This window comes from Thermobia domestica, chromosome 12, assembly GCF_964235325.1.
Source record: "Thermobia domestica chromosome 12, izTheDome1.hap1.1, whole genome shotgun sequence".
NCBI lineage: Eukaryota > Metazoa > Arthropoda > Insecta > Zygentoma > Lepismatidae > Thermobia > Thermobia domestica.
The window spans coordinates 105,153,539-105,175,969 of NC_137465.1; the positions used below are offsets into that span (position 1 = coordinate 105,153,539).

At 35.5% G+C, this 22,431-nt stretch overlaps 1 protein-coding gene across 1 annotated transcript in view; it reads right to left on the reverse strand.

Moving 5' to 3' along the window:
* The window catches only part of LOC145665771 (uncharacterized), a 45,500-nt gene extending 23,285 nt beyond the window's left edge, over positions 1–22,215 (reverse strand). Inside the window, exon 1 of the mRNA XM_081732898.1 lies at positions 22,034–22,215. Coding sequence (XP_081589024.1) covers positions 22,034–22,074 — 41 coding nt within the window. The 5' untranslated portion in view covers positions 22,075–22,215. The remainder of the gene's footprint in view (positions 1–22,033) is intronic.
* Positions 22,216–22,431: the final 216 nt, after the last annotated feature.

The window sequence follows — 22,431 nt, forward strand, 5'->3', positions numbered from 1 at the left end:
TACAATTGCCTTGGCGACCAACAAAACAAATTATAACCAGAATGTAGGAGGAGTGACGTAGTTGGGGGTTTCAATTTTTGGCTCCCAAGTGACAGGATAAGTCTCACCATAGTAACCAAGTTACTAAAAACACTACGGCAGTTTTCGGATAAGTCAGTGACTAGACAATGTATTTCAACTTTTGGCTTCCGTGTCTAAAGATTCGTAGCTATAGTGATGAAAATATCATTGAGCACTGTAACGGATGAACGATACACATATAATCTTTAAATAGCCCCCACTACCCACAGTCCTGCGAGAACGGACGTCACCCCACTTCCCCCTTTAGAATATAAGAATTTTAAAAGGAGAGAGAAAGGAGAATTCCACTCCCCCACGGCTGAGAATAATGACGACGTGAAGAGTGAGGTTCAATACTGGAAAAGGCTTATACTGTATGCAAAAAATATCACTATTAAGATAATCAGGAATTTGTCTACAACTACTTGAAAAATGTAAAAAAAAGTTTTCTAACAAAATGGAAAATTTTATTATAACAAATCCGAAACGTGTTATATAAATAGTAATATAGAAAACATTCAACAATTTTAACAAGTAATAATATCATTAATAGAAATCGCCGTTAGCAAGTAACATTTTTCCCAAAAAGGATTTTTTTTTTTTTTCAAGTGACAAAATTTTCTGTAGTATTATTATAACCAATCGTAAATCCAAAATATAGAATTTAGAAACCTATATAACAATATAATCAAAAATGTATGGAACTCGAAGTTACTGCAAAGTGGCTTTCTTTGGAATGAAAATGTGGGAGGAAAAGATTCCTTAAATATGGGTCAAAATACATGAGTTACGAGCAACAGCTCATCTGTAACTCTATAGATTCCTCTTTTTTTTTCTTTCCTTTTCAAAGCGGACCAAAGACATAAATCATTCATTTGAAGTCTCCACTAGCCTTAATATTCTCCGTAATTTCAATATATTAAACTTCCTGACTGGCGACTTTTCTTTAGTTTTATCAAGGAAAAACAAGAATCAACATGTTTTAACTCAAGGCTTAATTCTGCCTACACAAAACCAGTAACATGAACTATTCAATTAACTATTTTTACTTTCTTACTTTTCCTTTCGCAATGTTTTAGAAATAAGTGCTTCCAAAATATATTGAATAATAATAATGTCTTCTAAATAACAACCATAGCCAGGAACTGTTATAGATTTCAAAAGAAGTTAACAAATTTATACGATAATACGGAAAGAATATTAATTTTAACGACCCATTTTTTTTCATTCAGAGGACCTAACACTCTTACCTCATTTTATACACTGCGAAGCGCTTCGGTCTTAAAGCCAGAACCTCGGCTGCAACGTGACGTCATCCCGATCGACGACTCGCGCAAATCCAACCGAAGGTTAAGCAGTGCTTCCAACTCCAAGAGAAAGAACCAACTTAACAGTAAACTGGAGTTTCATCTCACAAAAGTTTTCCTTTACAACGTTTCATTTTATTATGAAACTTGGGTGGGTTACATAATATCCGAGGGTCGGTCAAAAAAAAATTCCTAACCATAACAAATCCCAAGTTGAATAATAAAATAATTTCAATACATTACCAAATCTTCCATAAATATTCAAATGCTAACGCCTTCTTTACAAACTTCTACAGTAAATTTTCCAATTCCTTACATAACATACACAAAGGATGATGATGAGGTATTTACAAAATGAAAAGGGTTGACCTCTCACTTTCTCGGACGAGGCATTCCTGCAGGAATAAAAAAAAATATACAAAACACAAAATTTGTTCGAACAAACATCCTAAAATATATAAATATATATATAAGTACAATATTAATAATTTAGTTAACCTCAATTCTCACATCAAATCATTTTTTTCTGTGTTACCTTACGGGTTAGGTTGATTAACTTGTCTCGGTGGAAAATATTTCTTACAAAAACGAACATGGCGTTTTATATGAACATATGGTCTTTCAATATTTTCTAGCCAAACTGTATTTGGTGTAGGTTTAGAAATAAGGCGATATGGGCCTTCCCACTGAGGGGCGATTTTTGGATTGAAATGTTTCTCTGCTGAAATTTTCATGAACCTTTTAACCAATACTAAATCATCAATATTTAAATTAACAGGATTATGTTTTTGACTATATACCTTCGCACTATGTTTCCAAGCGCGTTCAATGTTATTATTTATATTGACTAATTTTTGCTCTTTATTCTGGTCGTCGTCTAAAAGATCTAAATCCATCAACCATTTAACATCTAATGGATGGTAAAATTTCCGTCCCATATAAAGTTCACATGGACTGGTCCCAGTAGTTTCATTCATACTTATGTTAATAGTAAAAGCAATTTTAGATAGTAATTGGGCCCAATTCTGTTGAGACTTATCAACATAAATACGAATTAAATTTTTAACCGATCTCACCGTGCGTTCGGCTCTGTTCGATTGTGGGTTATATGGGGAGAATTTTACACTCTGTATACCATAGCTATACAAGAATTTCAAGAAGTAATCACTCACGAAATAAGAAGCGCCATCACTTAGGACTTTACCAGGAAAGCCGTATCGAAGAAATAATTCCTGTAACTTATTACAGATGATTTTTGAGGTTAGTCGTCTTAAAGGTTCTAAAAAGACAAAACGACTATAGGCGTCAGTGACAATTAAAATATATTCAAATCCAGAACTACTAGGCAATTTCCCTGCAATATCAATAAACCAAGTATAATTTGGGTGCAGTACCTTTTTTGTAAAATATTGACCCATAGGTTTTCGATTGGAATCTTTACAGGTTTGGCACAAATGACAAGATTGTATAAAATTCTTAATGTCAGAATATAAAGTAGGCCAGGTATACTTTTCAGCGACCTTAGCAATGGTTTTTCGATATCCCATATGCCCACCATGAATTATTGGACAATGAGAATACTCAATAATCGACTGAATTAAAGAATTAGGTATTACAATTCTAAATCCATTATTCCCTTTACCTTTTGTCTTTTTTAACAAGATCTTATTTCTTAATACATACAGAGGAACTTCTTCCTTTCGCTCTAACCTATTGATAATCTCTCTTAATTCAGGATCCTTCCTCTGGTGATCTGTAAGAGGCACATTAAACACAGGATTTTGCCAAAAATTAATGAAAGACAAATTTACTGTTTTATTATGATCTTTTACGACTTCCATTGTATTTTCATCTTTTGTATAGAATTCTAGATGGTTTCCAACCCTTGAAAGGAAATCGGCTATACTATTTATTTTTGATCTTACATGGACTATACGAAATTTAAACCTCGAGATTTTCTCTAACATGGTTCCATATCTCCTTTGTCTTTTATGGTTATTAAGTAACCAAGTTAAACTCTTACTATCAGTATATACTACAAAGGGATTTGCCAAATAATACTCGAATTTTTCCAAAGATAAAGAAAGAGCCTTAAGTTCTAATTCGTATATATTTTTACTCCAATCAGATTGTGGAATTGCCCGACTAAACATAGATACAGGTCTAAGATTCCCTTCCGAATCATATTGGCTGAGAACCCCAGAAAAATGACGCAAAGAGCTATCACAATGTATTACGAAGTTGGAATTCATATCTGGGACTTTCAAAATGACCTGACTACAAAAGGCATCTTTTAATTTTTGTAGGGCTTCATCATGAACTTTAGTCCATTTAAAAGGCTTTTTTACAGATCTTAATTCTTGAAGGGGAGCAATTAACTCTGAATACCCATAAATAAATTTTGAATAGAACGAGAAAAATGAACATATTCTGTTCACTCCTTTTCTATTCTTTGGTTTTGGTATCTCCTGGATAGCTTTAATTCTCTCAGGGTCTATTGACATGTTGCCATTTTCAAAACGAAACCCTAAATATTTAATACTAGTTTGAAATAGACAGGACTTCTTTTCTGATATAGTAATTCCCCAATTTCTTAGTCGAGATAATACCTCCTCTAATAGAGCTTTATGACTCTCAATATCTTTGCTAAATAAAATTATGTCATCAAAATATATCTCTAAATTCTTACCAATTAACCCTTCAAAGACTTTTGACATCAAATTACTTAAAACAAAAGGTGATAACACTAATCCCATTGGTACCGATTTATATCGATAGATTTTATTTTTTGTCACAAAAGCAGTAATATTTCTACTCTCTTCAGACAGAGGAATTTGATGAAAACAAGATTTACAATCAAGTTTTGAAAAGATATTATTGTCCGAAATACTAGATATTACATTCTCCATGTTAGGAGAAGGATAGCTGTTTACCATCACCTTTTTGTTCACCTCTCCGTATGAAATTACAAGCCGCCTGCTTCCGTCTGAATTTGTTACTAGAAAGCAGGGTGACGTGTAGGGAGAATAATCTACTTCCTCTATAATATCGTCTTTTAAAAGCTGGGCAATAAAAGAATCTAATTCCTTTTGCTTATGCGTTGGAAGCTGATAAGGTTGCAATCGAATGGGAGTTTTATCGGCAAGTTCAATTTTGTAAGTGAAATTTTTTACTCTACCAATTTTGTTTCCAATAACATCAGAATATGAAGTTAACAAGTTATTAACATATTCCTGTAAATTAGAATCACATTTTAATAATTGATCAGGAACCGTATAATTACCTTGAGATTCCTCCGATTTAGTCTCCGGTGGATGCAATATGGACTGATCAAAAACGAATTCCACTTCTGGGTCAAACGTGGTATTAACTCCGCTGTCTCTGGTTACTGATGTCGATGGAGTCAAACTCTGATTGAAATTACCAAAAGATCTAGGCTGAGGTGTAGCTTTCGGACAACCAAGGTCGCATAGCGGCTGCTTTCCACTCACCCCATTCCTAGAAGTATATGCAGAAGCGAGAGAAGTCTGGGCACACAAAAGTTCATCAGCTCGGATCATAGGAACCACTAACTTCCGAGCTTTTATATTATATAAATTACCAGCAATGTCTATCACGGAATTGTATTTTGTATGAAAGTCATTTCCAAGCAGAAGATCAAACTCATTAGAGTCCACGATGAAGAAAATTTCACTAAATTGGTGTCTTCCAATTTTAAAATATAGTCTTACTCTCATATCCACTGTTACTTGTACATTTCCTAAGCCAATCGTCTGAACGTTCACCTTTTCTGTTCTTATTTTACATTTTTTTTCTAAGTTCATCATAAAGATGTCGAGCCAAATAAGAGTTCGTACTCCCAGTATCAATTAAGCACTTAAAACGCATGCCCGTAATGTAAACAGGAATCGCTAATAAATTTTCCAATTTACTACCATTTTGTTTTAAGTCTAAGTTATTTTGAGTTAAGTACTGAGATTCTAAATTATGATTATGAGAAAATTCCGCCTTATCAAAATTTTTATAGTTAGATGGTAAAGAATACATAGCTGGAGAAACTAAAGTTTTATGTAAATTTATTGGTTCACGAGATTGCAACACTACTTGCTGTTTTGTGTTTTTCGCTCCGATAAAGGAAGATGATTTACGGGGTGGTACCAAGTCCCGTACGCTACTACCTTGATTACGTAATCGATAATAATCTTTCCTATATCTATGCAAGGCGTCATAGTGTTCTGCAGCTAAATACAATTGATTTAAATCGATAGGCATACCTCTTTCAGCTAGAAATTGATGGGCAGAAGGCGTTACCATATTAGTAATTAAACTACAAATGGTGGCTTCATCAAAGGACATATCAAGTACGTGAATAATCGATAATTTATTATCTACGAACTCATATAATGAATGATCCTCCCGCATGGGAACGTAGAAAAATAATCGCATGAATTGTGTTCTACCAATAGTGGAAATAAATCGCACCACTAAATGTCTACAAACTGTTTGCCAAGGGGAAGCGTCCCCAATAAACGATTGTATAACTTCTTGCATTTCTCCTTTTGTACGAGAAAGACAAGCTACCAACACAAGATCTAAAGGCAAACCCTTACCTCTGACAATACTATCAAGTTTTAATAAAAACTGAAATGTAGACTCAGTATTGGTACCATCTATTATAGGTAGACTATTAATATCATGCAACAAAGATTTATAAATTCCTTCCGAAGCAAATTTCTCAAAATTTAAATTTAACGAAGCTGCCATATTAAATGGTCGATCTCTATATTTATTTTGAAAGCTCTGACTCCCTCCTACTCTTAAATTAGGCGAGGAATTCGCAAACCGTGAACTGTGTCCCACATTACTTTGTGGATTCACGTTAAAATTTTGATTCTGAAATGGTCTACTTTGACCACCTAGTAAAGGTTCGTGAGGATTCACTTGAATATGGGCTGAAGGCCTTAAATGATCAAACATAGGATTACTAAATTCATAAGAATATCCAAGAAATTCATCCCCACTAGAACTTGAAGAATCCGAAAATCTATACTTTACATGCGTCTCCTTTGATTGTGCCATCCTTACAAGCACACCACAAAATATTAAGCTCAAAGAAACCAAAAGAATAATTACTACTATTTTTACAACCTTATCAATAATTATCTGCTTATTACACAATGACCTACTAAACCATAAATTTTGTATCCGACCCCGGCAACACTGTATTAAGTATTTTACATTAACATTCATATACAACATTTATATTACTCAACAAGAAAGGCATAGTATAATGAAAATATGTTATTTAATTTAGAGGTTAATTTGACCAAAGAAATATACATAATTTTTAGAATATAAAGGGGAACACTTTTGCTGGACCTCCCCGAACCGGACCTCGAAGCCAGCATAAATTTGCCTTTCCAGGGCAGTGTATAAAATTTATTATTTATTTAAAAATTATATATGTAACGGATGAACGATACACATATAATCTTTAAATAGCCCCCACTACCCACAGTCCTGCGAGAACGGACGTCACCCCACTTCCCCCTTTAGAATATAAGAATTTTAAAAGGAGAGAGAAAGGAGAATTCCACTCCCCCACGGCTGAGAATAATGACGACGTGAAGAGTGAGGTTCAATACTGGAAAAGGCTTATACTGTATGCAAAAAATATCACTATTAAGATAATCAGGAATTTGTCTACAACTACTTGAAAAATGTAAAAAAAAGTTTTCTAACAAAATGGAAAATTTTATTATAACAAATCCGAAACGTGTTATATAAATAGTAATATAGAAAACATTCAACAATTTTAACAAGTAATAATATCATTAATAGAAATCGCCGTTAGCAAGTAACATTTTTCCCAAAAAGGATTTTTTTTTTTTTCAAGTGACAAAATTTTCTGTAGTATTATTATAACCAATCGTAAATCCAAAATATAGAATTTAGAAACCTATATAACAATATAATCAAAAATGTATGGAACTCGAAGTTACTGCAAAGTGGCTTTCTTTGGAATGAAAATGTGGGAGGAAAAGATTCCTTAAATATGGGTCAAAATACATGAGTTACGAGCAACAGCTCATCTGTAACTCTATAGATTCCTCTTTTTTTTTTCTTTCCTTTTCAAAGCGGACCAAAGACATAAATCATTCATTTGAAGTCTCCACTAGCCTTAATATTCTCCGTAATTTCAATATATTAAACTTCCTGACTGGCGACTTTTCTTTAGTTTTATCAAGGAAAAACAAGAATCAACATGTTTTAACTCAAGGCTTAATTCTGCCTACACAAAACCAGTAACATGAACTATTCAATTAACTATTTTTACTTTCTTACTTTTCCTTTCGCAATGTTTTAGAAATAAGTGCTTCCAAAATATATTGAATAATAATAATGTCTTCTAAATAACAACCATAGCCAGGAACTGTTATAGATTTCAAAAGAAGTTAACAAATTTATACGATAATACGGAAAGAATATTAATTTTAACGACCCATTTTTTTTCATTCAGAGGACCTAACACTCTTACCTCATTTTATACACTGCGAAGCGCTTCGGTCTTAAAGCCAGAACCTCGGCTGCAACGTGACGTCATCCCGATCGACGACTCGCGCAAATCCAACCGAAGGTTAAGCAGTGCTTCCAACTCCAAGAGAAAGAACCAACTTAACAGTAAACTGGAGTTTCATCTCACAAAAGTTTTCCTTTACAACGTTTCATTTTATTATGAAACTTGGGTGGGTTACAGCACGTATTATCTGCTTACATCAGAATTGTTCATGATTTGAAAGCAAACCTTCAAGTTGATAGAACCGCTAGCAACACCTCATTGTTTTGTTTTAAGGGTGGTTAATAAGCAACAATAATTTAAAAGTGGAGGAAGTAAAAGTAAGTAAATAACGCCGAAGAACTATATTTAACCCGAAGGGCCTATGCAAAGAATTAATTTATATTTGGAGTGTATATTTTGTGTTTATTTGTAAGTTATTTTCTATGTGTGTAAATGTTTAACGATAACATGGCAAATTCGAATAATATAGTGGGGGGTGGAGACTCCTCGAATACTTTGTGTTGCCAGTGCAACCAAACATATGAAGAACCCCAGAGGAAAGTAGAATGTACCAAATGTCCCAATTGGTACCACTTCCAATGTTTACAGTACTCCGATACGGAGGAAAGGGAGGAACAATTGGCAAAAGATTCCAACTGGACATGTCCCAAATGTAGGGAAAAGCTCCCTGATCGTAGCTCAGAATTAATGAAAACGTCTGATCAAGTAGACGCAGACTTTGAATTGGGTAAAGTAACTGCCGAATCTACTCGAAATGAGATAGAGCTGGTAAACGGTAAAGACGGAAATGGGAATTCAGAAGACGGTGACGCCGTCGGAAATTCAAGCCAGTCACCTGTCGACATGTAAACGATGTTGGCAGCGATAAATGAAATGCTAAAATCCGAAATGAATAAGATGAATAAGGAAATGAAGAAAGGGTACGATGAAAATAAGGTAGAAATGATGGATTTGAGAAAAGAATTGGGTAATTCGGTGAACCGATTGACTGAGGACATGAGAAACATGAAATTGGAAATACAGGGTGAACTTAGGAGCGAGGTAAAAAGACTAGATAGTGTAATCCTGGAAGTTAAAAATGAAACTTCCCAATTGGAAAAACGTGTACGAGATGTAGAAGTAGTTTCACACTCGGTCCCAGGTAAGATTCAAAAATTATATTCGCAGGTAAATTTGAACAAAGAGGCTCTTACAGAATTGAAAGTAAAAATGGACTCTGTAAGTGAGATCAACGAGGAAATACGGAGTCAGTTGACCGTGCTGCAGAATAAGTGCGATGAACAGTCGATCAGTAATATCAGTAGGCCACTAGACCCAGAGCCTACTGTAGGAACGGACACTTTCGTTAAGCAAGTTCCTGAACCGGCTTGTCCGCGTATTCCTTTGAGCACTATTTTGGAAGAGTCTACTTCCGAAGGAACTATCAAATTACCAGTGCCAGTGGTAAGCTCTTCCATAACGAATACAGTTGTAAATACACTTCCACAGTTTAGTACTGTAACCAGCACAGTACCCAGTTTAAATATTCCTCATTCGTCTCCATTTAAGTTGAATTTGCCGCTGAGTGGTCTGGCTCCCTCATGGTCCGGAGTTTCGGCCGTGGGTGGTGTCGGATCGGATCGCGGGGCGTACCCTTTTGGGGTTGGCTGTGTTGTTTCTGCCGGGTATCCCTGGACGAGCGGTATTAGTACTACTCGTTCGGCTCAGTATCCTATTCCAACGCCTATATTCAATAATTACACGTCAGTACCGTATGTGCATGCACCCATGCAAACGTACATGAGTACTAAAGTAAAAATGGGAGACATTGATCGATTTCCTAAGTTCGATGGCAACACTTCATCTGGTATTCCAAAAACTTTTCTAAAACGGTTGCAACAGTGTATGGATATGTATCCGTTCACTGATTACGAGAAATTACAAACTGCGGAGCGTTGTCTATCGTTGTATGCGGCTGCATGGATGCAGGCGAATCGGCACAGAATGCGAACGTACTCTGATTTTCTGGTGCTGTTTAAAGAGACTTATTGCAATGACCAGATTGAACGCGCACAGAAGAAAGCGTTGCAATCTACATGATACGATAAAACAAAGTATGCGTCGTTGCTCGATTTCTCCTGGAATATTATAGAACGCTATTATAGTATCACTAATGAACCAAGTAATGCCGAAATTATTGATATTGTAATTGGGTGTCTTCCGCCCGAAGAATCCAGAGCCATTGCAGCTCACTTATGCCAGGATGTGAATGAACTCGTCGCACGAATCGGTGCGTTGTCCGGAGCGTCGCGATATGGACTCGATGATCGACCTCCCCCAAGGAAGTACTTTGCTAGGCACGTGAAAGCGAACAATCCTGTACGAACACACGTTAACACGAGCTGCCAGACTGACTTCCTGAGTTACACTCAGACAGGTTATAGATACCCTCGCGCGTTTGAGTCGGGACACCAGAATGGTGGACCGAGATGGTTTAACAGATATAGACCAATTTCTCATCAGCCGTATAACAGGCCAAATTCTAATCAAAATGTTGATAACAGTGAGTATCTTAGAGCTGTTAACAAACGCGGTAATAGTAGACGTGGTAGAGGTGGATACACTAATACCATAGATCATAGGAACAACACTAGTAATAGTAATAATACCCATAGTCGTTCAGAGAATGAGTTGCGAATAGTGACCCGGGATAATGACCAAGAGACAAGGGTCAAGACGTCAAACTAAAGCCGCAACCATCTTGTAAAATGGGGGAAGGTAGTTGCGGAGATTCAGTAGACCCCATTCAAAATTCCGAAATAGTCAAAATCCAAATGTCTAACAATAATTTAGACTCAGAACCAGACATAGATTTATTTCTGAAATTTGACATTAAATTTGTAGTAGAAGAAGAATCAAATGACTCTGAAGAAAACCGCTATTTTTCCACGTCCCCTGTAGTAAAAGGAACCATTGGAGGCTTACAATTAACTGCTACAATAGACACAGGAGCTGATCTCTGTTTAATGGATTGGGGAGTTTGGAAACAGTTGAAACAGCGTTTTCCGTCAGCGAAACTATGTCCGTACACTGGGTTGACTTTAGGTGCTTTCGCTGGCAAGGAAAAGTTCGCTGTTCAGGGAGTCCAGGTCTTTAACTTAAATATCCAAAATCATATTTTCGAAACTGCAATATTTGTCATTAAATATCTGAGAACAGATTTAATTCTAGGCTGTTCATTCCTAGATAGATATTCGGGAATAGTAGATAGAGAAAAGAAAGAGTTACGTTTAAAGGATAGTTGTGGGAAAGTAGTGGTAGTTTCTACTGATCAACCTAATATAATGTTAGTTAAAATTCCACAAGACGAGATTGCAGCCAGTATATCAGGGAGGCCTGTGGAGGACCGGTCTTCCCTTGGTCCCATTATTTATTGTCAAGCTGCTCATGCAGTAACTCCTTCGACTAGGGAGGTAGTTCAACAGACTGGTGTCATAGAGCCAGCCCTGGATTCGGACTGCAACGTATCGGAAACAGACATAGAACAGTACATAAGAACACGTGGGGATTTACCGGATCACATTCGCGAATGTCTTCGCAAACTACTATTACAGTTCCGTGGGTTATTTTCTGAATATCCTCGCAGAGTTAACGCTCCACCGTACAAACTACAGTTAATTGATAGCGAACCAGTTGTAGGTCCATATTATCCGGTGCCACAAGCACTTCAGGCTGAATTCGAAGCAGAGCTGAATAAATGGTTGCGTTTGGGCATTGCCAGGGAACAAATGTCACCTTATCGCAATCCAATTCATGTGGTAAGAAAAGCTTCAGGAGGTATTCGTCCGGTGCTGGATTTAAGAGCAACTAATGCCAAAATTATTACTCCTAGGGTTCAAGTTGAGCCGATAAACGAGCTTTTGAGCCGGATTTCGCAGTCTAAATGGTTTTCTACCTTCGACGCATCCAGTGCGTATTACGGAATCAGTTTGCACAAGGATTCATACCCGTGTACGAGTTTTATTTATAAGGGAAGGCAATTTGTTTTGACGACTCTCCCTCAAGGTCTCAAAGCGTCTCCATCTATATTTCAACATGTCATGAACCAGTTTTTCAATGACGAACCTAGGCCTTATACTGTTTTGTATCTCGATGACGTTTTGATAAAGTCATCCTCTCAAGAAGAACACTTGTATCATCTTGAGAAAACTTTCAACACCTTCAAAAATGCAAACTTTTCCTTGAATTTCAATAAATGTAAATTCTTCGTTACCGAAGTCCGTTTTTTAGGCCATATAGTAAGTGGGAGCACAGTGAAAGCCGACCCTCGTCACAATGAACCAATCCGTTGCTTTCCCGTTCCAAAAACAAGACGCATGCTACGTCAATACTTAGGGCTTGTGAACTGGAGGAAAAAGTTCTTCAAAAACTTTTCTGGTCTTACTGCGAAATTATTTAATTTATTAAAGAAGGATCAAAAGTTTGTTTTCGATGCTGAAACTTTGGAAGCATTTTATAAAACTCGAGAGATACTTAGCAATCCACCGGCTCTAAGCCAACCAGATTTTTCTCTCCCATTTCATATACAAAGTGATGCTTGTCTCGAAAATTTGGCCGGTCTATTAGCGCAATACCCACCTGGAGAGAGCGACCCTCGAGTCATAGGATACGCGAGCCGGAGAGTGAAACCACACGAATTATCTCTGTCGATTTTCCAACTTGAACTTCTAGCTGTGCTCTTCTTGTGTGAGCATTTTGAGCAGTACATTATGGCGAGAACCACATACGTGCACACAGATAATGCAGCTGTAACCCATGCATTTACTTTGAAAGGGTTGGAACCACGAACCACCCGAATTTTGCTCAAACTTCAAAAATTTGATCTGGTTTTCGAACACTGCCCAGGGGACAAGAATTTTGTAGCTGATACTTTGAGCCGTAACCCTCCAGAAGTAACATCCGAACCTGAAACGCATTATGTAAATTATCTGTCAAAAACGGAATGTTCAAACATAAATATAATTGACATTAGAAACAATCAGAAACGGGATGAATATTGTAAGAAGCTAAGACAGCAATACGAAAATAATATGCATCTAGACCGAATTACTGTACACGAGGATCTATTATATATAAAACCGGATAAATCCTATAAATGGCTTTTGGTAATACCTCAACAACATGTAGACATCATTGTAAAAATAATACATGATGTGGGTCACTTCGGAATTCAAAAGTGTTTTCAATTCAGCAGATCCCTGTTCTATTGGCGAAAACAGAAAACCAGTATCAAACAATATATTAATAATTGTGTACAATGTGCAAGAACAAAATTTGCAACTCGTACAATACTAAAACAAACCTGTCATATTGAAGCTAGCTTTGCACACGAAAAGTTGGGCATTGACGTCGTTGGTAAACTTCCAACTAGCCAGGGATTTCGGTACATTTTGTCAACAATAGACATTTATTCTCGATTTGTTAGTTTTCTTCCACTTCGAAATGCTCACACAAAAGAGATAACTACTGTATTAGAACGTAGATATTTTCACTTAGTGCCTCACCCACAAGAATTCATCTCGGACAGAGGAGCACAGTTTATGTCTAAGCTGTGGAAAAATTACTGTGATAAACATAATATTATTCATAGACGTACTTCGAGTTATTCGCCTAACTCGAACGGCGTTACGGAACGCAGTCATAAAGAGCTCAACCGTTTGATCCGTTTGTGGTGTCGTGATGATCAAACAAATTGGAGCAGGCACCTGGTGAAAATCCAAAATCTTTTAAATCATTCATATTGTAGTGCAATACAATGTGCTCCAGCCGAACGCTTTCTCAGTTTTTCTGCCGTGGATGCGTTCCGCAGGGCGTTTCCCTGGCCAAAAGACCTAGAACCCATCGAAAACAGTCGAAAGTTAATTCTGGTATCTACTGATACAAATAAGAGTAACAATGAAAGTTGCACTGGATTCACGTTAAAAGAAAAACAATTAGTCATGCTAAAAACTCACCCATTGTCATCTGTCATAAAACATGAAGCTGCTAAATGGATGTTAGTATATACCGGCCCATACTTAGTCCACAAAATACTGAAAAATTGCGCTGTTCTACATACACTCAAAGGAGTAAGTATCGGCACTCATAATTTCCACAATTTAAAATTATTCAATTCCACACAGGAGAAATATGAAGAATTGTTGAAAGACTACTCTAATTAACGCTATAAGACCACTGACCTACCAGTACTAAGTAGTAATTTAGTATGCTTCACATTATCTTAATTCACGATCATGGTTATTTCCGTATTAGAGCTCAAATAATCGTAGTCAATTTAGAAAAATTTGCTTTTTATCAAAATCAAATTTTTCTCGCGTCGAGGTGGAGAAATTGTAATAATCTAAAATATTATTACAATTATACATGTATTTTTCTATATCCCTGTTAAATTTTAATTAAAAAAATTATTCCCCTTTTAAATTCTTTCTCCGCCACTGCTTCTTTAATGACCACGTTATTTTACTCTCATCTCTTTAGTTTCGACATTAAAATTTCTATTTAAGTAACATAAATGACTATAAACAAATAATATAAATCACGGGAAGGAAGGAAAATAATTTGTAAAGATAGGGACCATCTCATCCAATGAGATGGGCTAGAACGGTTTCCTGTAGTTCGCTTGCATCTCTAACTCGATTGTTATAGGTCCTATTGGCATTTTTGCCTTTAAACCATTGGATGCTAGTGTACAAAGACCGCTAAATCTGTGATGTTAGCGTCTTTTCTTGAAGAACGTGTGCGAGCATAGGAGGGTCAACTAATGTGAGGAAAAATAAATAAACCTTTACACACCATTAGTGCTCCGTTTCAATAGGATTGGACAGACACGAATAACAGAGGTATGAAATAGTGAAATAAGCAGAAATTGAAAATAAAAGAACAAACTAACAGCAGAAAGTAATAGGCAAAAGTGAACACAACAATAGTCATGTGGGCAGCCATATTGCATTAACCGGAATTTTCAACAGAAAATAAATAAATAGTGAAACGTTATTATAGGTATCTTCATCCAATAAAAATAACAGTGTCTCATTTCTTTCATTTATAGGTATTGTTGTTTTTTTTATCATGGCAGCCCCATGCAATTTCTGTGCCGTCGTAAACATTGACATAATGTCAAGTTAAGTAAGGGTGGCCCACCAGGGTACAAAAATGTAGTTCTTTCGGCGAGGCATCTGCCAGAGATCCTTGACTGATCTCTGCAGATGTCTTAAACTTGAAATATGTGATTTTATAACCATTGTTATCAATATTCCCCTCCACTCGGTGTAGAAATTGACCATTGCTTTGCAAACCGAGCTATATCGAAACAAAATTTAACAATCCACAATAGGCAAGAGTTCCACCGTAGTTAAGTATCACACCGGAAAATATATAATTGTTGATTTTAGTTAATGTATTGTGTGATTTAGTCGTAGTAAAGGTCAAGGTCAGGTCCATGATATGTAGTATTGATTAGAGTATTTACTTATTATTTATTTGTTTTGTTTAACCTCATTTCTTTTAAATAATTTCAAGACTAAAATAATTATGCCGCGAGTGTTTTTCGATAATTTTCGTAAATTTGATTCAGTCCATGACATCCATTTAGTGAAAATATACGTATGAAAGTGCAAATTTTATTGTCAGGTGCAAGGGATGCATTATCGTTGTCTACTGTGTCGACTAGGGTGCCATCTGTTACTCTTCGCTTAATGTTAGTGTTTTGTTTTAATAGAACAATTTTCACCAAACTCCTTCGACGAGTTTGATAAGTAGCTGCTAGTATGCAGTTATACGCTTCAAAAAAAAGTGGTCTTGGGTTATTTTAAATATGAAGTTTTAATCTTGATATGCTGTTGGTAATTTCATGTAGAAATTTAAATTCGTTATTAATTTAAGAAAGGGTAAGAAAGAGTATTACCCAATTATTGCAAGCAAATCCAGTTATTTCAAGACTGCAGAAAAGTGAGAATGTGTTTTCGTGTTGTAAATGCTAGCCATGTCACTTATCAAGCTAACATTTATTCACATTAAAAAAAAATAAGAGTATAGTTTCGTGGCGGTCTATAGGTATAAAAAAAAGTCAAAATGTGTTTGACCGTGTTGTGGCCGTAACGTAATGTAATAATAATATAAATAAATAAATATAAATATAAATGTTTTATTAACAAGTGAGAGACTCTCGGGCCCAACACCAATGATAATTTATAAGAATATTGATAAAGACCCCATGGTATTTTGAGTATAGGCCACGGTTAATGGAAGTACATGTGTATTGATGAGTGCGTGTGATATTTCGGCGTCTTGCACTAACTGTATTTGTTGCTGACAAAATTGAACAATTCGGTACGCGTTGGGAAAGGAAGGTTATTTGGTTGAATTAGGTAAGAAGTTGCAGTGAAGGAAATTTATACTTTAGGTAGGAACCAACAGCATAATAGTGAACTTTCTTAATGAAACAACTGCCAATTGTTCAGATATAGTGTCAAAGTAGATTTCATCGGTATATACACTTCATGTATATGGATTTTTTTTTACCCTACCACTTCCTTTAGGCACAAGTGCATGACATTCATTTCACTAATGTGGATGGTCAACTAAAACTGTTTTATGAAAGTTATGGTCTACACTTAAGTTTTATACTCTGACGAACGGCGAAGAAATATTTTATTCCGACGTCCAAACATTATTCCAAGCGGCTGACTTGCGTGGTGTGCTTCTGGCGTGCAGTAGACAACGTGTTGTATGTATGTGTGTGTGTTGATTTGGGAGGATGCAAATTTGTTGTTTTTCCGCGATTTCGTTTTCGTACTTTTGGAATCTGTTACATGCAAGGAGAAAATCGATAGAGATGATGTTCAAACTTTATTATTGACATCCCACTACTGTAAGATAACACGCCGCTCCCTTTTTCCTCTTACGTTCTAGAAACGCGGCGCATGTCTGTAGCGAGCATGTCTTTGTGAGCTCATTTTGGGATTTTGGCAGTTTTCTTCCCAAAATGTCGGAATTTTGAATTATTATTATTATTATTTCTTATTATTTTCTTAGATTGGAGTCAGTGCTTTACTATTTTCCTGTCTTCTACGGACATTTAAAACTACCACGATTTTTTTTTTTTAGAATATTCCAAAATTAATCAGGCAAACCCAACCTTCCGATGTAGTCGGCCGTAACCGACATGGACGTTTCTGGCAGATTACAGCGACTAGAGCGCGGGGAACCTAAGGGTAACGCCTAGGGTGTTTTCTCTTGGTTTTCCATGCTAGGACACAGCAATTCCAGCGGTCATGTCGGGACATTTCAATCCGCCCGATATTTGGGGGCGGTATTCGTTCGGAGTTTATGAAATAGTTTGGATATTCAGCGAATGTTTAAATGTTTTTTTTAGCGTGGGAAACTAACAATGTCCACTTCTTACTACTTCTTCATACCTTGAAACTTATGCATGTGTTGAGGATTAACGAGGACTACGAGTTGGGAAATTGTCTAAATTAATGCTAGCGATATTTTTGGAGTAGGGGAAAATATATTTGGCATTTAAAATAGTTGCTAAGTTTTGAAAAAAAACCGACTCGCAGTTTCGTTTACTCTCAACTAAGTAACTTTGACTGAATTTCTTTTGACTCCTGACTTTTCTTGTTCTAAACTATCTCTTTATTTTTAATATCCCCCTATTTTCCCTAAACATGTTAATATATCTATATAAAAGTTTGAGCGTCAATTCGTAGTGGTTGTTAACTTTTTTTTTTTTTTGCTGTTTATACATTGGTTTGTACTCAATGATTACGTTTCGGGCCTATCTGCTACCTTCTTCGGTCGTGTGTCTGGATTATGGCGAGCTGGGTTATTCAGTGGCAGATTAACATTTCAATACATGTTTTTTTTTCTTTCCGGTTTCTTGCGACATAACTTAATTGACATCGTATTTCCTCGTCGAGCTGAGTGCAAATACCCATTCTGTGTAGGAAGAATCACAATATAAAACTTGATTTTGTTCTCTCCCCTCAAACTTGTTACAGTTGTCGATACATTTGAATGCATTTAGAGAAAATTATTGATCTTACAAATACTATGTTTTTTTTTCTTTTATTCATATACCTAATTTTGAAGTAGCCTTGTTTTAATAATTTTGTTCACCCAAAGTCATTTTGTAACATATATAATGAAGTAAAGCTTCCTAGCGCCACAGAGCATTCTATATAAATATGTTGTACGCAGTGGAAATGGGGTTGAAAATAAAATTGAATTGTGATGTATATATTATATGGTTACAGGGAATTGTAATGTTACGATGAAAAATATATAATTAATCATTACAAAATATTTGAAATAAGTAAAGAAATGTAAAGTTAGCCCTGTATTTACCGATTCTACATGATTTTTGTCGAGTCCCGACCTACCAGTACATTGTTCGAATTGCCATCTGGGGTGCTAGCCATATTTTGTTTGATTTTTTTTTTAATATATATTTGCTGATTTTAATACAATTCATAGTACGATATTTGTGTATACGTATCATTCAATACTGTTAAAATTTTGTAAATTGGGTGGAGAGACATAATTATGCATCAACTTCTCAGCGAAATAGTGATTTCAAAAATCAGTGGTGGCAAGTAATATAGTAACAGTCTAAACCAAGCGCTCAGGAATACCAAATTATATCTTTCCAACTTAGTGAAATCAAAGTTAAGAAGCTGTCCCAAAATTATATATATCCTGATCTAAGAAGTTTTGCGGTCGTTATGTTAAGTGGAAGCAGTAAGATATTAGACTACAATCCATCATTTAAAATTCCTCATAATGACTAATTATGCTATTCCCGGATGAGACTTATGATTTCTGTGTGGAAATCAAATTTTCTTCAGGTATGATACGTATAAGTAAACCGATAAGGTTCCTTCAAGCAGATCAGTTGAAACGCTGATCAGAAGCAGGGAAATATATATATATATACAATTATGAAAGTGTGCTGTGTACTCTTAGTGAAATTTTGAACTACAATCTAATCGACATAGGACCCGATATAGATTTCTTTTAATCAAACGATTTAAGATTTAATTGGATGTGAGCGAAGAGACTCAAAGTTCTAATTAATTCTAACTTCTTCAAGGATTTTGTTTTATTGTTATTATTTTTCGTTACTTTGCTAACTTGAAACCTTTTCAAGTATCTTAAAGGAAGTGGTTCACTATTGGACGTTTTATTATCAACCATTCTTCGTATAGTATCAATCGTAATGCCACACTGATAGTGGAGCTAAGAAACAGATTTTGTTTTCTAGACGTGCTTATTAAATTTCACATACGCAAAAGCTACGAAACTTTCTAAAATGTGTAATATATCTATGTATATTAATTTCATTTATATTTTAATAATCTGGTTACCGATGTGTTGGATACTTTAATAATCTCAAATGTAACACCGTTTTCTTAAAACTCATTAGTTAAATCTGTTTTGCGAATGATAAAATTTTAAAATCTTGCTTTCGAATTTTATTATATTCTGTTATACATTTTTTTCTTTTCTTCCAATCTTTTTCTGTATGTTAAAATGAATATTTCGTCTATTAAAATGTTTTGTGGAATTGAATTACTTGATTCAACATGTATTAGTAGTGAGTAGTACCTGACTTTTGACTTTAGTGCTTAGTATAATTTAGGAATATGTAATAAGATAGTTTTGGTGTGATACTAGTAACCTATGACAAGTCAACAGAATTATTTTAAACTTGGAAATCCATAAATATCAACATTTAACAGAGTTACCATCAAAAGCCTAATGAATAAAACATGAGGTGGTGCATCATCATGATAGAAGAAAATAATGAATACGGTAATTTAAGTTAACGGTACCATTTTATTAGAAAGTCACTCTGAAATACGATTAGTACATTCATATCAATTCGCAGCTTACCAAGGAGGGTTTCGGTTCATATTCAATTATTCGACGTAATTGAATATGAATCGGCCTAGTTCCAATTTACTGTTAACTTTGAATTTCTGATACTACAAGCAAACAATAGCATGAAATTACCTTAGAAAAGGTAATTTCGTGTCATTCTTTTTAAATTGAAAACCACTCGTCCTCATCCTCCGTTCTGGACACGGTCATATAACTAAAAGAAAATAAAATATAATTTCGGAAGTCCATTGCCTTTTAAAACTTTAATACCTTCATAAATCATTTAAATCCGTTAGGCTTATTACAATTGCCTTGGCGACCAACAAAACAAATTATAACCAGAATGTAGGAGGAGTGACGTAGTTGGGGGTTTCACTAGTGCTTACTTTTCTTGAAAATAGGCTTCGGACTTTTGCCCCAAACACGGATTACGACATTCTTTTTTTTTTCTATCATCTACCCACGGAGTTTTCAACACAATATGCCTCACTTCAAATTGACTACTAATGATCAAACCGTTGTAATTGTCGCAACTTTCTGGTAGCAATTGACTAGAAACATATCACTGTTTTCCACTGATGTCGAAATTAGTAGCAAAACTATCAAAAAATATCTTACCTCATTATTTTAGATAATTTCCTTGCTGAGTAGTTCCGTGCAGTTGATAACGACTAACGACCATGACACCTTTCCAGTGACACGACAACATTGCAAACTCATATCATCTTCTCGACAAAATCCCCTCCGCGGACTTTTACCTCTGCGGACCTTTGCCCCCATCTCCTATAATCTTTACAACAGTTCTGCACCTAACTTTTGAGGCACCATACCCTCAAATGAAACATGCATAGTTCAATGAAATGAAATTTATAGCTTTATGTTCACACGTAAATGTCCTTTAGACTACATAATTGGTGTAATGAGAATTTGGAGGGGAACAGAAGAACCACACGGAAACACACAGGCGCAATGTTACCCACCTCAAACTCGTGTGGCCAGGGAACGCCACATACGAAGGACTTTTTGCACCAGGTGGCCACTTTATTAGTGTGCCACCGACCTCCGTACATCCTACATAGTTAAAGTTATCATGTATGTCCTCCTGGAAAATAGGCCTCAACGAGTTAAAACTTTTTACAGAATATGTACACACAAAATGTTCAAAGGTCACCTAGGTATTTGTTCTTCCATTTCTCTTTTATTTTGGTTTTCGAAATTTTATAGAGATTATAAAAATGATTCAAATTTTGGTAATTTTTAAAAATATATTTGAATTTTGAACAATTCGCAACATGGTTTCTCAACCTGTGGTATGCGTGGGTACGACTTACAGTGCTATTAATAATTAATATGCTTCGGTGGTACGCCAGTAGAAAATGTTGAGAACAACTGTCGTACATCAAACCGTAATGCACTAGATTCTGCTTTCTATCTATAAATCGATTAATAAAGGATAAGGATAAATTTCTCGTTCGCAATTTATAAACATAAAAGGTAATGGCTTACAGTGAGATAAAAGTCATATAGGTTAATATATTCATCGTTTAATAAGAATAACAAAAGATTCGAATTACACCAATCGTCAGTCTGACGACGTTCCCCGAACACACAGTTTACAAAATTCTTTGAATGGTATAATTGATTGCTTTCTCCACCTATGTAGCCCCATCAAGGTTTCCACCAGCAAGTTTCTGCATTATTCCTGCTAGTTAGCTCTATTCCATTAAAGTTAATTGGCATTACTCTTGCAAATGTTAAAGCATAATCTTCTCATACAAAATAGTTCTGTACTGACTTAAAATGATATTTAAAAACAGTTCCACATGTACAAGTGAAAAACAAACCAAATTTGTTTATTTCTTAATCAGTGATGATTTCTCTCATGGGAGAATTTCAATACACAGGGGTTTAAAGTAGTACTGCGGAAATACAGGTAACCCTTATTCAACACGATCGGAGAGAGGGGGAATTTCGTAGCTTCGGATGTGGAATTCACCCCAGGTGACACCCAGATATTATCACTGCATTGATTTTTGCACATTTTGCATAGAAAGTGGATTTCATGCAAGAAGGAATAGATTTAGCTAGCTCAATTGAACTGAGTCGATGTCCTATCAAGAATATGCAGATATTATCAAATTAAAATTAATAAATTACTTACCTTGTTGAAAACTGCGAAATCCTTTCTCCTGGACCATACATCTCTTGTCATGAAAGAAAACATTAGAGAAATAAATGTTAAATGAAACTCTACTTCTTCCTCTCTGCGAACACACCTTACTGTGTTGATAAATGAAAACAAATCAAACCACTTGATAATCTAAGGAATTGTTGGAAAAGTAATGCGCGCGAAACCAATTAAGGATAGTCTTCCTGTTTATTATAACGCTGCTGAATGCCGCCTTCTCAAAACTGTTAGCGGTGAAACCTCAAAGCGTACAAGCGTTGTTCGTTACTAAATGTTTTCTTCTTCATTTGTTTACTTCGATAATGCAAACCTAATGAAGTAAACGAAATAACTGTGAATGGAACAACTCACTAATAGTCGTTTCAATTATG